We start from the raw sequence: 17,172 nt of genomic DNA on the forward strand, positions 1-17,172 counted from the left end.
CACTAAACTGCAAGCCCCCTCCTGAGTCAGGATTGCGTCTGTCCACTATAGACCATTTTGTACCTGCCTGCTTGTTGGCACCTTCCCCTCTGGTGTCTTCGTAAGTGGGCTGGGCCCCTCAGGAGAGCTTACTGCAGCTGGTGCCGTCCTCCAGAGTTTTCCTTATCTATTTGTTGAAGTGATTGGTTGGTAGGGCAACTGGGTGGATTCTGGGTGGAATCAGGCAACTCTTGGTTCTCATCTCAATACTACCGCTTTTCACCTGACAAGCCCTGGCAAAGAATAGGACCCTTCCGGGCCTGTTTTATGCTGTGTCAAATGTGCTAACCGCACCCTGTGACGTTGCCGGCACAAGTAGGTTCGTCAAGAATGTTTGCGCTACTCCCATTCATCTACGCCTTCCTATCAGCCTATCCATATTCATATGTGTAATGAGGGACTTTGAATGATGAGTAAATTCTCCTTATGGTTGGTCTCTTTGCACTCCTTACATAGAAGCTATACGTATCCAAAACATGTCTTCTCCCTCTTTCATTTTCTATATAGCCCTGCCAGTGTTAACAGCACTTAAAGACAAAGAGGGCATGGGGGGGTCTGGGGTGGTACCTCCCTTCTCTCAGTGGAATCATCCTGATTAAGAATGTAACTCCAAGTAGGAGTTACATCGTGTTGCCTTCGTAAAGCAGGGGGACAGAGAGAAGCAACCAGATGTGTTGGGGGGGGGGGGGGTGTGCGGGAGAGGATTCCATTTTCACCCAGGCTTGACACTGAGAAGTAACTTCAGTGCCTGGGTTCTTAGGCAACACCCAGGGCAAGGTGCACGGCTGTCCTACTCAGGCAGCTGGAGGAAGGGAGGCGACTGGCTGGTCCTCCTCCTGGGAGTTAAATGATTTTTTCGCCCGAGGAACAATATCTCGAACTCCTTGTATCTCAGCCAGTGACTCACGCACTGGAAACCGTGTAAACACAGGTGGAGGACCTGGGTGCCCCAGCATGATTGAAGGCCAGTCCTCCAGGCCAACACTTGCATTCCTCTGTTAAAACACTGAAGTTCAAAGAGATGTGCTGATCCATTTGGCAGAGGCCTGGACATGAGGAGCAGAGCAGGACCTGAAATCTCTCAGTATTGCCAACCCTGCTCCAGCTGGCTCATGGTTCTCCTAGAATAACAGTAAGCGGCGGTGAAGGCGCCCATTCCCCCTTCACAGCCCACCGCCCTTGATCTTATTATCGTACTCCGGACCCCCTCTCTTTCCTTTTTCCGTCCTTTTCCCTCCTCCCTACCAGGGTCTCTCAGGGGCGGCTGGGTGGAGGGATGAGAATGCATCTACTCCGACACACCTATCTATGCATCGTGGTTAAAGAAGGCTGGGAGCACCATAGATCTTCCTAGCAGAACTGCGCTGAGCAGAGATTGAGCTGCGGACGCTCTGGGGAGGGGGGGGGCTCAGCTCCAGGTCTAGGGGCGCCAAGGCTCGGGCTAGGGGCGGAGCCTCTCGGTGGCGAGCGAGGGGGCGGGGCGCGGTGCGGAGTTCCTAGGGACCTGGGCAAGGGCGATCGCCCGCCCTCCTGGGCTGGGGACGAGCAGAGTGGCGGGACGCGCAGGCCCGGTGGAAACGCGGGGCAGCGACGAGGACTGCGGGGGTGAGGCGGGAGCTGGGCGGGCGGCGTCACCCGAGGCGGAGGGGGCGGAGCCGCGATCGCAGCTGCCACCCGGCCGCGGGCCCCAGGCAGAAGTCAGCCGCCCGCGGCTGGGCAAGCACTGCGCGCAGACACGCTACAGACAATGCTCCGAGGCGCCCGGCTGGGCAGCGGACTGCTGAGCCACCGACGGCGAGACTGTGGAACCGCAGTCCCCAGGTGAGCCCACCACTCTCTCTCCAGATCCCGCCGCTTTTTGTCTGACGAACGTGGCGGCCCAGGGGCTTTCGCAGAGTCGCTGTGGTGGCCCGGCGGGCCAGCCCCTACTGGCGTCCCCCGGGGTGACAGGCGACCGATCGGAGCGCGTGGAGAGTCCGGACCTCGTGCTCCGGGTTGTGCCTTCGGTGGAGGCGCCGAGACGGGAAAGCTAGGGAGTCGGAGGGGGTATTTTCAATTCATTCCAGAAACGCTCTCTTTGAAACCGGGAAACTTTTCCTTGGAGTTCCGGGGAGGGTGATCGTCTGCTGTAATGGTTTTACTGGTCTTGCTGGTCTGGCTGCTCTGTTTTGTGTGTTGGGAACTGCTTTCTGCCATGAGTATTGTCAAAGCAGCAGAGGGGTAGAGGCCGTTCGAGCTGCTCCGGCCAGACCCGGAGGTGACGACTTGGGGGTCCAGGGAAGTCACCTTTAGCCTGGAGCTAATCTCCGAAAGAAAGTGATATCTGTTTGATCAACCTTGCTGATCGTTCCATACCTGGAGCTAGCTCTTAATCTTTGCTTGTGATGTCCCCTCTGCAGCCGGGCGCACACACCCACACGCACCCACATGCACACGCGAGCACGCTTACACTTGGAAAATAGAATCTCCACTTGTGAGTCCTGGGAATGGGAATGGAGGCGGTTGAGCATTCTCAGCCCACAGCGCTCGCTCAGTCTGTCTGTTCTCCCAGGTAAAGCTCAACCATGGTTTTGCAGAGCTGATTGTAGAGCCCAAAGGTGAGGAGTTTTGCAATGGATTCAGTCCAGACTCAGGTTGTGGAAGGTTTAACTGATCACCGTTCTCAGCTCTCCTTTACCGCACCACCTGAGGAGATTTGACAGGAAGCCCCAGGGAAAACAAGTTGGCTTTGGTGGGGAGGGGGGGTGTCCCTCAGAACTTTTTTTCCCCTTATTGGTTCAGACTGTGCAGGCATCAAATCCACACTCCTCCTGCTGAGTTAAGATTGCTCAGAAGAGAGAAAATAAAAAGATATGTAAATATCATAATATACCCTCAGTGCCAGGGCTGGGGTGAGATGGAGTGTTAGGGTAGTCACTTCCTGCTTTCTCCCTAGACCACTCTGGCCAATGGAATATAATGCATTAATCTATATACTTTTCATATATATTATACCTTTTGGGGGGTTTGCATTATTTATTTATTTATTTTGTAAAATATAAGAAACAAGATTATTTAGATGGAAAATTTCTGGAATTCTATCGAGCAAGGCATGAGCAAATTTGGGTGCAAATGTGAGGGATATTTGGAGCCCAGATACTTAGGATCTGGCCACCTTGATTCTTCAGATTCTTTTTGAGATGGGGTGGGAGTGTATCTGACAGCTCAGCCTTGTAAATCATAGCGCAGAAGTTTGCAGAGGCAAAGCTATTTTATCATGACTCGGGATCACAAAGAATGCTGAAATCTTTTTCCTGCTCTTACACTGCAGCCTCCCACTGAGAAATGGGAGAATTTGCATAATTCTGGGGGCCTACCTACCCTCTGAGGTAGGCATGTGACCTAGGAAGGTGCCATTCCCAGGCTGTGCAGAGCTGGCACTACCCAGGGCTCTCTTCTCCTGCCTTGAGTGTCGTTTGCGTGCCTCACCATCTTTTTTTCCTGAAAGCAAACAGGAGACAATTCCAGGCCTAGAAGTGCTGCTTATTCGCTCCAAAAACAAGATGGGAATGTCTGTTTGCAGAGACTAAGGAGCCAGTTTTAACAGGACACAGCCCAGAGTTTCCTTTGTTACTCTTATTCAGCGACTTCCCCTAAAAACTCCTTTGTGTTCCTGGGCAGTTGTGTGGTCCATATTGTAGTCAGCCTGCAGATAATGTCAGAGTTGTGGAAGAGAGCAAAAAGAGTGCTCAAAATTGAGTGAGTGGCCTCAAGGTGGCTTCTGGCAGGACAGTACAACAATCAAGAGCCTACTGACCTCTCTAGGTTGTCAGAGGCTGATGGCTACAAAAAAGGAGGGGAGGAAGGAGCTTTAGAAAATGGGGTGTCTGGGTGTTCTGGGTCGCCTGCTAAAGAGGAAGTGAGATGCGGCCACCCCAAACTGGATCTGTGTGACTGTGGGGCAGCAGACACTGAGGAAGTGGTTGGATGCCAACCTCCACAGCTCCCCCCAGCCTGACAGAGCAGAGCTAGCTTCCCAGGAAGCTGACCCACAGAGCTCCCATCCATGCTCTCTCCCCAAAGCCCACTGAGGAGCACTGGAACCTTGCTTACAGTAGACATGGGCCTGAACGTGGCTTCGCTGTGATCTGGTAGATCTAGTCCGGCTTCACACACAAACCAGAGTCCTTAGAATGTCAAACTCAACTTCTCTGAAGACTAAAACAAAAACAGTTCCTTCCCCCCACCCCCACCCCTGCCCTTGCATCTCTTAGCAGCAAGTATTTAGTTCTCTGAGACTGGTGACTATAGGAGAGAGATAGAACCTGGTCGTGATTCCTCTGCTTGTTGAAAGCCTGTGACCTCTTTTGGAAGATCTGGCAGAGAAGGAATGGGCTATTTGGGTGTACTGGGGGAAGAATCCAGCCAGCATCCTTAAAGAAAAGACCCTATACTGACTGTACTGAAATCTGAAACATTCAGATTTCAGACTGTGTGTGTTCATTTAGTTTAACATGGAAGCTGTTTTCTCATTAACTGGCTGGAGCAGGGGTACACTTGGCTCCTGTACCCACAGGATAAGTACCTCGTCTGTGAGTGGGGGAGAAGAGAAATGGAGTGCTTCCCACAAGAAGTCTGGAATGACCTTCGGAGCTTTGGAGCTCCTGGTGCTTCTATCTGGTTAGTCCTGTTGATTGCTTAGAGAGAATTAACCTCGGGCAAATTCTCACCAGACAGGGTGGAGTACAGCCCCCAAGGGCAGTGCTTTCCCAGTTCAAGTTCCCAGTTCATGTAGAATCTGTTTATCTCACAATCTCCTCAAGGTTTTCTTCCTAGAGCACTCGCCTAAAGGATGCCAAAGCATCCTCAGTAAAGAGAAAGGAGAAGTGAGTAGTAAGCAGACACTGGCTTACTACTTAGGATCCTGAACTAGGTGAAAGTGAGGTGGGGTGGTCCAGCCAACTGGTTTATCTTCTTCAGAAAGCATCGAACTTGATGTAGATGGCCAGGTCTTTCTCTTTGCTGTAACATCTGCACCTGTAGAATGGCATTCATGGCTGTCATATGGATTATTTGGGTAATGCCATAGCCCTTTGCTCTTGTTGAGGAGTAAATTTACCAAGGTCTATGGGAGCAAATGGGACTTTTCTATTTATTTTTAGAAGCAGTGAGCTGTTTCGACAAAGTGACTACCTGTCCCCAGGGGTACGACAGGAAACACTTTTGGATAACCTCTTCTCTCATATTCTGCCCAGTCTCTCTTAGACCAGGACTGTGGAGTCAGGCCTTTCTGTCTTCTGTTTCCAACTTGGCATGTGGCACCCAGCTTTGTTTACCTCAGCACAGAATTGAATAGTGTAGATTAAGCAAGGGGAGGAGGCAGAATTCCCGTGAGGCCAAGCATCCTAACAAGGTGCCCCGGTGGGGTAAGCCAGCAACACATCTCTCCCACTTTTCAACAATGTATCAGAAGCATGGATAACAGTTTCCATTTTAGAGTCCCTGCCTGCTTCTGTTCCTCTTTAGTTTTTGTTCAAAACTTGCATGTTTTTACCTATAAACCCTCGATTTTATATCTATTTATATATATTAAATATATTTTATATCTATTTATATATATTGTAGTTCTTGGGCAGTGGCCCGGGCTTTGGACACCTCAGGTTCTGAAAGAATGTAGAAACTAGGTCCAGATTTAGCTCCTCTAAAATCTAAATTCTCCTCAAATCTAAAACACCATGTTTGGGGGCACTGAAATGGTGTGTGTGTGTGTGTGTGTGTGTGTGTGTGTACACGCGCATGCCCAAACTTGCATGTGTGGAGACCAGACATTGACATTGAGTATATCCATCTATGGTTGTATACTTATTATTGTGAGACAGAATCACTTACCAAATCTGTGGCCCACTGATTGCCTAGAGTGGCTTGCTATCGAGACCTTTGAGATCTTCCTGTTTCCATCTCCCAGTACTGGAATTACAGATGTGTACCATCACGCTCAGCCTTTCAGTGGGAGGCTGGAGATCTGAACCCAGATCCTCACAGTTGCATGGTAAGCATTTTGTCTATTGAGCACTTTTCTAAGGCCCTGGGATGTCTTTTGTGGTCTCTATTTGAGAAAGGGGGCAATGATTGTTTGTCAAGTTTCTGATAGAGCTGCCTAAGGAACATCAAAGATATCAAAGAGCTTCTGACAGCTGAGCACAGGGCCCAGAATCAAAGGGCTATTCCCTTTGGCCACTTTTCCTTCTTTATTTCCTTCTTCCTTGTCTCCATTTTCATAGTGGGTTTATTTCGAATACACACATCTCCTAATCATTCCTAATCAGACAATGATCTGCCTTCCAGGGAGTTGATCTGGAACTCATCTCTGCCTCCTGCAAGATCTCATCAGAGAGCCGGGCTCAAGATGAACTCGCATCTCATCGGCTCACAGTGCTCCAGACCGTTTGACTGAACCCCGAGAGCCCAAAAATGTCTGCGTGCAGTGACTTTGTGGAGCACATCTGGAAACCTGGATCTTGCAAGAACTGCTTCTGCTTGCGGAGCGACCATCAGCTAACAGCTGGCCGTCCCAAGGCTAGAGCCAGCAGCCTACCCGCTGGAGCTCGCCTGCCTGCCAGGCCTGAGAATTGCCGCCTAGAAGATGAAGGCGTGAATGGCTTGGCCTACTCAAAGCCCACCATTGCTGTAAAACCCACCATGATGAGTTCTGAGACCTCCGACTTGTGGACTGAGGCCAGCCTGAGCGCTGAAGTCCCGAAGGTGAGACTGACTAACCCAGCTGGTATTTTTACAGGGGCTGTTCCTATTCAAACACATGGTTGGCTGGCTGACGGCCACAGAGGGCTGTTGGAGCAAGAATTCCTGCAGGACAGTTGCCTACTTGCTTGCCCTGAGGTTGCTACTGGCTGTCAGCTGCTGTTTGGCTATTCCCATCTGCCTTTCTATGTCTTCCTTTAGGCTAATATGTATTAGTTCAGATACATCAGGATTTCCCCGTGATTTGGGGACTTATAAAAGGGAACGCAAAAACAAAAGACAAACAGAAGCTTTAAACTATCGGCTGTAACTTTAGATATTCACAGAAGCAACAGCCATTGTACAGTGACTGACATCCACCCAGTATCCTTCTACTTGAGCTTCTGCACCATTGACTCATGACCAGTATTTTCATCGCTCCCTGCACCCACTTCCCTTCCTCACACATAATAAAGATAATAATCACATCAATTTAAAAGAAAAAGCCTTAAAAATATATAGTCACAATGCTCAGTCACATCTAAAATGTTAGCAGCAGTTCCTCATAATAATGATTTGTCACTCAGCTGACGTTAACACTTGTAGCTTTTCTTCTAAGTTTGTCTGTGTATGTGTGTGCACATGTGTGTGGGGTGTGTGTTTGCATGTACCTGTGTGTGTGCCAGAGCTCTGCCAGGTTCTCTTCCTCACTTGCTCTCTATTCATTTGTTTCTTTACTTTTAAAGATGTATTTCTGTTGTGTGCGTATGAATAGTTTGCTTGCATATGGGTAGACTGTGTGCAAAAGCCAGAAGGAGGTTTCAGATCCCGCCACCCCCACCCCCCCAACCCCCGAACTGGAATTCCAGAAGGATGCTTAAAACCATCAAACCTAGGTCCTCTGGAAGAACAAGTACTTTTAACGGCTAAGTCTCCTGTATTTTAGTTGTGAGAAACTCAGCTAGACTGGCTGGCCGGTGAACCCTCAGCATCTGCCTGTCTCTGCCCATTCCCCCATCCCCAGGGTTACAGGTTTGTAACATCACACCCAGCCTCTTATGGAGAGTTCTGTGGACCTATACCCAGGATTAGTGCCAGCGTAGCAAGCATTTTGCCCACTGAGCCATCTCCCCAGCCCCCATATTTCCAGTTTTGACGTGAACGTTTTGCCAGCTTTATCTAAGACCACAGAAACATACCCATAAAGCTTCGACCTTTCCTCTTCTTCCAAAAGAAACCCTTAGAAAGGTATAATTATGGACAGGGTGTGTGGGCCAGGGCTGCTGGAGGCTGCTGTCTGTGGACGTGTCTCTGAGGCTATATGCCTGAGACATTCTAAGAACCCTTGTTCCACAATGACCTCTTCTAGTGTCCTGGATTTCCTCAGCCACTGTGTGTGATACATGGGGCCAGGAAGGGTGTGTGAGTGCATGAGAAAACAAAGGTCAGTTTTAATTCCAGAGAGGTTTATGTGAAGAGAGGCATTTCCTGGGGAGGCAGCAAACTCCCTGTCCTTTTTAGAGTCCCCCCCTCCCCCACCAGCTGTTGACACCCATTCACTCAGCTGGTCTCGACACCTTCAACTTTCACCTATATAAGCCAGTGACTCTTTGTACTCAATGTCCCCTGGGGGTAAAGAGCCCCACAGAAGCCCTGCAATGAGGCTATCTGTACAAATGGGAGTGGGTAAGGAGAGGACAGTGGGGAAAGTAACTCTGCTGACGGGGATGATTGACAGACATGACGAGCTCACATGTTTGCCTTATTGCCCTACTGCTCCAGTCACTTAAGCAGGTGGGAGCTGAGTTAATTGCCTTAAACTGAAAGAAAGGGCAGCTGTGTAGCAAGGCTCAAAGGAGAGCCTAGCAAAGAGCCAGGGAGCCTGGACCCAGCTCAGAAACCATCCCTTTGTCCCCTGGCCTGCACCGACTCATATGGAAGTGCTTTAAAAAAATCATACAAGGTGTGTGTGTGTGGGGGGGGTGGCTAGAGAGACGGCTACACCCACATATGTGCTCCCAACAGACGGTGACTCCAATTGCAGGAAATCTGATGCCCTCTTCTGTCCTCCTTGGGTACCAGGCACACACATGTAGCACTCAGAGATGCATGCAGCAAACATACAATAATAAAATAATTGTTTTAAAAGAAGAAAAGACAAAAAAAAATTCTTATGGCTTGTTTCTTCAGGAATGTGCTGTAGCTAGATTATCCAGTGACCAGTCGGTACAAGGAAGCATTAAACAAAATTTAAAACCATTTTTGATCCAGCGGAATTGTTTCACCCAGCGCTTATGCGTCTTCCCTTTTTCTGGGTTTGGTGCTGATTTTTGTTACATAACAGACATGAGCTAAAAGCAATAGCATCCCTGGGTGGGAGGCATACCTCAGCATCTAGAAATCCAGATGCTCCCTGTGTGCCTAGTCATGATCATAGCTCTGGGGAGGCATGGCATTGCTCGCCCACCCACTGGGATAGACCTGAGTACTGGGATGCACACTGTCACCTGTCTCAGTGTTATCACTTGCCTCATACTTTGTTGTGTAATATGTGGGTTTTTTTTTTTTTTTTTTTTTTTTACCCCGGGACTGTGTAGGTCAACTGGAGACGAACCCCAGGCAAGCTCCTGCTCCCGAAACAGGAAGATGGGCCAATAGTTTACCTAGGCAGCTTCCGAGGAATGCAGAAGCCTGCAGGCCCTCTTGCCTGCGCAGATGCCAACTCTCGTTGTCCCCCAGCCTATACCATGGTCGGACTGCACAACCTGGAGGCCCGAGTGGATAGGAACACTGCCTTTCAACCAGTGAGTTTCCAGGAAGAGAAGGCTGGGAGGGAAGAGCTGCCCTCGGCTCAGGAGAGTTTTCGCCAGAAGCTAGCAGCCTTTGCAGGGATGACATCCAGCTGCCCCAAGGGCCCCAGGCCCTGCACTTCTCCACAGCCCCTGCGGGAGTCCCTGCCCTCAGAGGATGACAGTGACCAAAGGTGCTCACCCTCAGGAGACAGCGAAGGTGGAGAATACTGCTCCATTCTGGACTGTTGTCCAGAATCCAAAGATGCTGTGCACAGCACTGAGGGCTCTGGCAGACGTGGAGGGGACGGCTCACCCATATGCTGGGAGCAGGGAACATGTACAAGACCGACAGAAGAGGAAAAGCAGGGTCTGAACTTCCCCAGAGAGTGTTGTGGCCAGGGAACCACAGCGAACCCGCCCCGCCTGGGCCCCAAGAAGCCATCCCTTAACTCAGAGGCTGCCAGCTCTTCAGATGGTCTGTCCTGTGGCAGCAGCCGAAGCGGCGCCAGCAGCCCCTTCGCTCCCCACCTTGAGAATGACTACTGCTCTCTTGTGAAGGAGCCAGCCTCGGGGAAGCAGCAGAACTCCAGTTGCCACTTAATCACCTCTGGCAAATGTGTGGGTCAAGCTGCGGAACTCCAGCCCTCAGCCCTTCCTAGGGAGGCTGCGCAGCCTGAACCCATCTACGCCGAAAGTGCCAAGAGGAAGAAGGCAGGTCCGGTGCCTGCGAGGCCTGAGCCCAAAAAAGAGCAGGTCGCAGCTGGTCATAGCCAGGGCCAAGTATGGACAGGTGATACCTGGACTCAGAAGACACCCTCGGGCTGGAGCCAGGATAGGGAAGGCCCAAACCCTGCTGCTCCTCAGGTGGCAGCCACCATCACTGTCATCGCTGCTCACCCAGAAGAGGACCACAGGACTATTTATCTGAGTAGCCCTGACTCTGCCGTGGGTGTGCAGTGGCCACGTGGGCCTTTGAACCAGGACTTACAAGCTAGCGAAGAGGAGCCTTTGGTTGTGCAGGGGCTAAGCTCAAGGGAGAGCCATCCACATAATGTGACTGAAAACACGTCCAAAGAGAAGCCTGCCATTCCCCCCAAGCTGTCCAAAAGCAGCCCCGGAGGGTCCCCAGTGTCCCCTGCAGCCCCGCCTCTCACTGACCACAGCGACGGGAACACCGGTAGTGGCAGCGTGGGACCCCAGCTTTCATCTAGAGTCCCTACTAACCTAACTTCTTCCTGCCAGACCAATGGTGTTGCCGCTGGCGACCCTGCCAAGTGTCCCCCACCAGCCACCTCCTCTTCAGTCCTGGACCAGAGGCGACCAAGATACCAGACTGGTGCTTGGAGCCGCCAGTGCCGGATAGAGGAGGAGGAGGAGGTGGGGCAGGAGTTGTTGAGTCAAAGTTGGGGGAGAGAGTTGGAAAATGGTACCGCAGACCATTCAAACTCCTCTACGTGGCACCGGCTCCATCCCATTGATGGCTCTTCTGGGCAGAACAGCAAAACTAACTCTGGGATGAGCAAATCAGCTTCCTTTGCGTTTGAGTTCCCAAAGGACAGAGGCAGATTGGAGGCATTCTCGCCCCCTCCCCCACCTCCAAAATCAAGGTGAGTACCGCCAGGGCTGATCCTGATGTGGAAAGCGTCATAAGAAAAAACACCAGTCTGTAGGGCCTTTCCCAGAAACCTTTGCTTTCGTTGCCTCTCAGGAAAGCCTCGGGCCCATCCTGGAGTGCTGCCTGCCAAGCACCAGTGTCTGCCCCAAAGGCCATTGTGCATTATGTAAATTTCCCAGAGGCCCAGCTCGGCCTTGAGAAAGCAGGAACTCTCAGTTTGGTGTGTGTGTGTGTGTGTGTGTGTGTGTGCTCTGCAAACAATCCTGAAAGCAGTGTGTGTGGACTGGCTATTTGAAATGAATCTTAAAAAGCAAAGAAGCACCAGGGTGGCAGAGCACTTGCCTAGCAGATGTATGCCAACATGGTTGGTCTCTAGCACTATTTAAAAAAAAAAAAGAAAGAAAAGAAAAAAGAAAAGAAAAAGCTGGGGTTGACACAAGTTCAGTGACAGAGCACATGCTTAGCCTGAGGTTGGATCCCTGGCTTCCCGGCATCACAAAAGCAAACAAAACAACCCTAGCAGATGGTTGCTCCTTTTGCTACCTCCTCCTCCTCCTCCTCCTTCTCCTCCTCCTCCTCCTCCTCCTCCTCCTCTTCCTCCTTCTTTTCTGTTTTTGTTTGAGACAGGGTGTCTCTGTATAGCCCTGGCTGTCCTGGAACTCACTCTGTAGACCAGGCTGGCCTCGAACTCAGAAATCCGCCTGCCTCTGCCTCCCAAGTGCTGGGATTAAAGGCGAGCACCACCACTGCCCGGCTTGCTACATTCTTCTAATCGGCCCATTCTCCAGATCTCTAAGTATCTCTTGTGGTGTTTTGGGAAAAACTCTGAAACTTCATCTGTTGCAACATAGACTAGAAGGCTAAAGGGGGTCACGCTACAGGAATTAGGTAGGTTAAAACCAAGCATGTACACTATTACTGCCGTTTGGCCTTAAACGAAGCTTTGCACATGGTTAAACACCTCTGATGTGGGTTTTTCAAGGGAGCAAGAGGACCGCTTGCTGTCTGCATGCTAAAGCTCACAGCTGTTTCGTACGCCTTTCAAAGGCTCCAGGAAAATAGATGTCTTCTCTAAGCTATTGAACTGTGAATACAATGTAGATTCTGGGGAATTTTTCCCCCCTTTTGGTGAAAGGAAAATTAATCTTGATTGAGAGAGGAGTGACCCGCTGTGACAAAAAGCCAGGCTTTCCAAACCGTCTCTCTAGTCTTGTTGCTGCTGGTGTTCTGTTTGAACGGCAACCTCTGGGTCGCTGTCAGAACCAAGGGAATTGACCACAGAGAGAAGCCGCTGTGACACCTGGCTTTGAACATCAAGGTGGCATAGCGAGGCTGTGATGTGATCTAACAGGGCCTTGTTCTTGTGACCACTGCTCTGTTCGGCTGTTCCATTGGCCACCCACCACGCAGTAGTGACACCTTCCAGAGCCTTGGTGATCGTAGACTCTGTCTGATTCCCGGGCTACAGTTTTAATTCCCTGAAGGAATGAATGATTCAGCAACTGAGTTCACATTCTAAGGTACCATAGGGGATGGGGGGAGATGGATTTTTCAGGTGTTAGACATAATAGCTCATTTTATTCTTAGAATAGTCCCAGGAGAGGTGAATCACCAGCTATTGGCCAAATGACAAAACGGACTGATTGCTGAAGAAATCTACATGAGGTTAAAGCTGTCCCTGGCAACTTAGCCAGAATGTGTAGTGCAGCCCCTAACCTGCCAGTGCACACAGAACAGAGCAGGGTATGAGAGTAAAACCCTGCAGTTGTTTTGTGTCTGTGTGACTCAGTCCTAGGTGCTGCTGGAGGACCAGAGTCAACTTCACAAAGCCAAGCTTCTGTGTTCTCTCGTATTTATGGGTTGAGTGAGCCACATGTGGTCTCCTTGAGTCTCTTAAATGGGATGCTTATACTTGCCTAATTCTATCTTTCAAAATGAGTGTTTATGTTTATTTATGCCTGGGTGCCCATGCCCGCCTGCACAGGTGGTGTGGTCAGAGGGCAACTTGCAGGGGTCAGTTGTCTCCTACCCTCTTAGTTCCTGTAAGTGCTGAGGCTTGGCAATCAGGTCCTTTCCTCACAGAAGTGGATGAAGCTCCAACCCCATTATAGAAATAAATGACCAGAACTCACTGAGGAGATTAGTTAATATCCAGGCAGAAGGTATTGTGGGGTATTAAGTGTGACAGTTGTACCCCTATCTTGTAGGATTCAGTCCTGGGAATACCATCGAAGTCTTAGAAGAGTAACTAAAATGTCTCACTTACAAGTCATTCCTGGGACTCCTGGTGAGATCTTGGTAACCATAGCAACATGACTCAGGAAGAGTTTTAGTTAGCATCTAGGATGAATCCAGAAACCCTTGGTCCAGTACACTATGACAAAACCTTTGGGTTATATGTAGCTCAAGTAAGGTGGGAATCTCAGAGATTATGGGTTCCATTTCTTCAAGAACAAACAAATAAGCAAAAAGAACCTCAAAACCATGGCATTCAAGAATAAGAGAAGCTAGTTCACTTGGGGAAACAGCCTCAGTTTCCCCATGTTGCTGGCATTGTCTTTTGAATATTTACATGTCCCCTGTGAGTAGGCAGAGGGCAGGCTTGGGCCCATAAACTGGCTTTGAATTCAGGAACTCAGTCCATGTGGAATTCTTCTTAAGGAAGAGACTGCAAAGAACCCTGAAGTACCCTGATCTCAGAAGTCAAGTTTTAGGCAGATTGAGAATGTTAGGGGCCCCCCACAGCCCCAGCTGAGTCAGGGCTGAGTCCCACCAATCATGGGACACATCGGTAATTATGGAAGATGATATCAGTTTTCCAAGATGGAAATTGTAGAGCATCTTCAGGCAATATGGAAGAGTAATCTGATTTCCATGCTTGGGGGCCAGACTTCTTCTAACGATCAGCTTTGTCCTGTGTGTTATGTATGCATAGCACCTAGGCAAAGGTTGCTTCATGCACGACCTCGTTACGTTCTACTTACATAGTGTGGAGAAACAGAAATGGATTCACCTGCTTTCTGACCCCTTCCCTGAGAGGAGAGGCTTGGGTTTGTAATGTCCTATACTGAGTGGTCAATGAGTAGCCTGTCTCTCTTATTTAACCACTTGCTGCAATGTCTCGAAAAACGGGCTCTCCGAGTTTATTTAAACGCCTTCCTTGTGTCTCCTCCTCATGGGATGGTGAGGCTGGATTTGGACTCGTTCTTATTCGCTGCTGCCAAGGCAACTGCCTGCATCCACAAACTCACACAGCTTAGGATGATGGACCTTACCTGTTTTCTGGGTCACCTTGTTCAGGGCAGGATTAGAAGATAAGGGTTGACAAGTACTGCTGGTTGTTGGCTAGGAAACCAAATACTGCAGGCAAGAAGTGTGGGCTGTGCGTGCATGTGTGTGTGTGTCCGTGCATGCGTGGTGTGTACACACACTTCACCTTCAGGAGGCAGCTAAAGGAGAGTAGCAGCACCTGGGAAAACAATTAACATGCCCAGGAATCCAGTTGCTTTGTGTCTTTTGTGTCTGGGCAGATACAAATCTAGTTTGACATGACTTATCAATTTTGAGCGACAAGGGCAGTAGACAGGCAGTTGTCTCGTTAGAGCAACAGACAAGCAGTTCTTGAAGATACCCCGAATTAGAATGATAGGTCCAGGCTCAGAGGTGAGCTTGATGGTGGAATCAGAAAACAGGTGGGCTTATGTTTCTGTGTGGTCTGGGTCCAGGTAAGATTAATAATCTAAGAAAAAGTTTCTCCATGAAAGTGGGAAATATTTTTGTTATGACGCCACCAATTTTCAATTTAACCCACTACATGGTACATTGTTCTTTCCTTCTTTGGAGTAACCAGAAATGAGGCTTCCTTCTTCAGTTCCCTCCTGTGTTGGAGGGACAATGTCAACAGTAGAGTTCTTTTCTATGCACAAAGGCAGCCACTTTGCTAACGGGAGGAACTGACATGTCTTCATTGTGTGGTCTCCTTCCTAAACATGGTCACACAGCATGACCCCAAGGACAGGAGGAGAGTGACTGAGATGGCCATTTATCTTCAGTATCCATATCCAATCTGATTAAAGTTTCTAACACTTTATATCAGCCCAGTCCATAGTGTAGTGAATCATAGGGATTAACACCAGGGCATAGGAAGTCTCAAGACTTCATGGACCTGTCTGGGTGGCACTTTGAAGTCACTTTGTGTTAGGAAGCACCATATATGGAGGCTCTTCTCTATCTGTGTGCAGCTTCTCTGGCCTTGTGTAAATGAGAGGTGGAGTTGGTTTAGGGAGAACGCATGCTGGGCATAGTCCGTGGGAGAAACTGCACACCCTCCACACAGAGCGCAACAAATGCAACAAGGCCCATGTGTAAATAGTGAAGTTTATACTCTGCTACACCATAGGCAAGCTAGCATTGGCCTCTTCCCAGGAGCTTGTAGACAGAATCTGGGAATGGGGAATCTCATAAGCTATAGACAGAAAGTATTAAAATTAATTCCTGTCTTTTAATCCTATGTTTTAACAATTGCTGACTTGATGGATATCTTCACCCAAATACCTCTCTCTCTCTCTCTCTCTCTCTCTCTCTCTCTCTCTCTCTCTCTCTTTCTCTCTCTCTCCCTCTCTCTCCCCCCTCCTTCTCTCTCTCCTCCCCCCTCCCCCATGTGTAATACAACCTTTAAAGAACTTCTATGCAGTTTTGAGCATGTGCCCTTGACTACTCCTAGGAGTCAGAGATTCTTTGAATCACTGGACACCTACTAATGACCTACATTTTACATTAGGCTGTGTGCAAGATGCTAAAAGCCCGGCAATAGGCTTTTTTCCCACCTTGGGTTCTAAGGATTCCATCTGTGTGAATTCGGTGAGCAGGTGTGCAGTGTGGACTTAGCAGGTGTGCAGTGTGAACTCAGTGAGCAGGTGTGCAGTGTGGACTCAGTGAGCAGGTGTGCAGTGTGGACTCAGTGAGCAGGCGTGCAGTGTGGACTCAGTGGGCAGGTGTGCAGTGTGAACTCAGTGAGCAGGTGTGCAGTGTGGACTTAGCAGGTGTGCAGTGTGGACTCAGTGAGCAGGCGTGCAGTGTGAACTCAGTGAGCAGGTGTGCAGTGTGGACTTAGCAGGTGTGCAGTGTGGACTTAGCAGGCGTGCAGTGTGGACTCAGTGAGCAGGTGTGCAGTGTGGACTCAGTGAGCAGGTGTGCAGTGTGGACTCAGTGAGCAGGTGTGCAGTGTGGACTCAGTGAGCAGGTGTGCAGTGTGGACTCAGTGGGCAGGTGTGCAGTGTGGACTCAGTGAGCAGGTGTGCAGTGTGGACTCAGTGAGCAGGCGTGCAGTGTGGACTTAGCAGGTGTGCAGTGTGGACTCAGTGAGCAGGTGTGCAGTGTGGACTCAGTGAGCAGGTGTGCAGTGTGGACTCAGTGGGCAGGTGTGCAGTGTGGACTCAGTGAGCAGGTGTGCAGTGTGGACTCAGTGAGCAGGCGTGCTTCTGAGCACCATGCATATAGTACACTCAGGCACAAACATGTGCACATAAGTTAAAATAAACATTCAAAAATTATTGCCGTGATGACGTGTGTGGGCGCACGTGCCATGCTGTGTGTACAAAGAATAGCTTTGTGGAGTCAGTTCCACCTTCGTTTGGGTTCTGAGCATTGAACCCAGGACATGCAGATGCCCTTACAGGCTGAATCATCTTTCCAGAACAGAATATTTATTTGTTCCTTTGTTTGGTTGTTTTTTTATTTTTGAGACAGAGTTTCTTTGTGTAGCCATGGCTGTCCTGAAACTCGATCTGTAGACCAGGCTGGCCTCAAACTCAGAGATCCACCTGCCTCTGCCCCTCTGCCCCTCTGCCCCTCTGCCCCTCTGCCCCTCTGCCCCTCTGCCCCTCTGCCCCTCTGCCCCTCTGCCCCTCTGCCCCTCTGCCCCTCTGCCCCTCCTCTGCCTCTCTGCCCCTCCTCTGCCTCTCTGCCTCTCCTCTGCCTCTCTGCCTCTCCTCTGCCTCTCTGCCTCTC

At 49.9% G+C, this 17,172-nt stretch overlaps 1 protein-coding gene across 2 annotated transcripts in view; it reads left to right on the top strand.

Annotated features, from left to right (window-relative positions):
• The first annotated feature begins 1,634 nt into the window (after positions 1 to 1,634).
• Prag1 (PEAK1 related, kinase-activating pseudokinase 1) overlaps positions 1,635 to 17,172 on the top strand; it is a 55,047-nt gene continuing 39,509 nt past the window's right edge. The window contains exons 1-3 of one of the 2 annotated variants that reach the window (XM_034519828.2): positions 1,635 to 1,860; positions 6,364 to 6,780; positions 9,354 to 11,155. In XM_034519828.2, the coding sequence (XP_034375719.1) occupies positions 6,490 to 6,780; positions 9,354 to 11,155 (2,093 nt within the window). In that variant the 5' untranslated portion in view covers positions 1,635 to 1,860; positions 6,364 to 6,489. Of the gene's footprint in view, positions 1,861 to 5,943; positions 6,068 to 6,363; positions 6,781 to 9,353; positions 11,156 to 17,172 lie in introns of those variants that run through there. The other variant, XM_076914031.1, reaches the window with a different exon arrangement.

The sequence above is a fragment of the Arvicanthis niloticus genome, chromosome 16 (assembly GCF_011762505.2).
Source record: "Arvicanthis niloticus isolate mArvNil1 chromosome 16, mArvNil1.pat.X, whole genome shotgun sequence".
NCBI lineage: Eukaryota > Metazoa > Chordata > Mammalia > Rodentia > Muridae > Arvicanthis > Arvicanthis niloticus.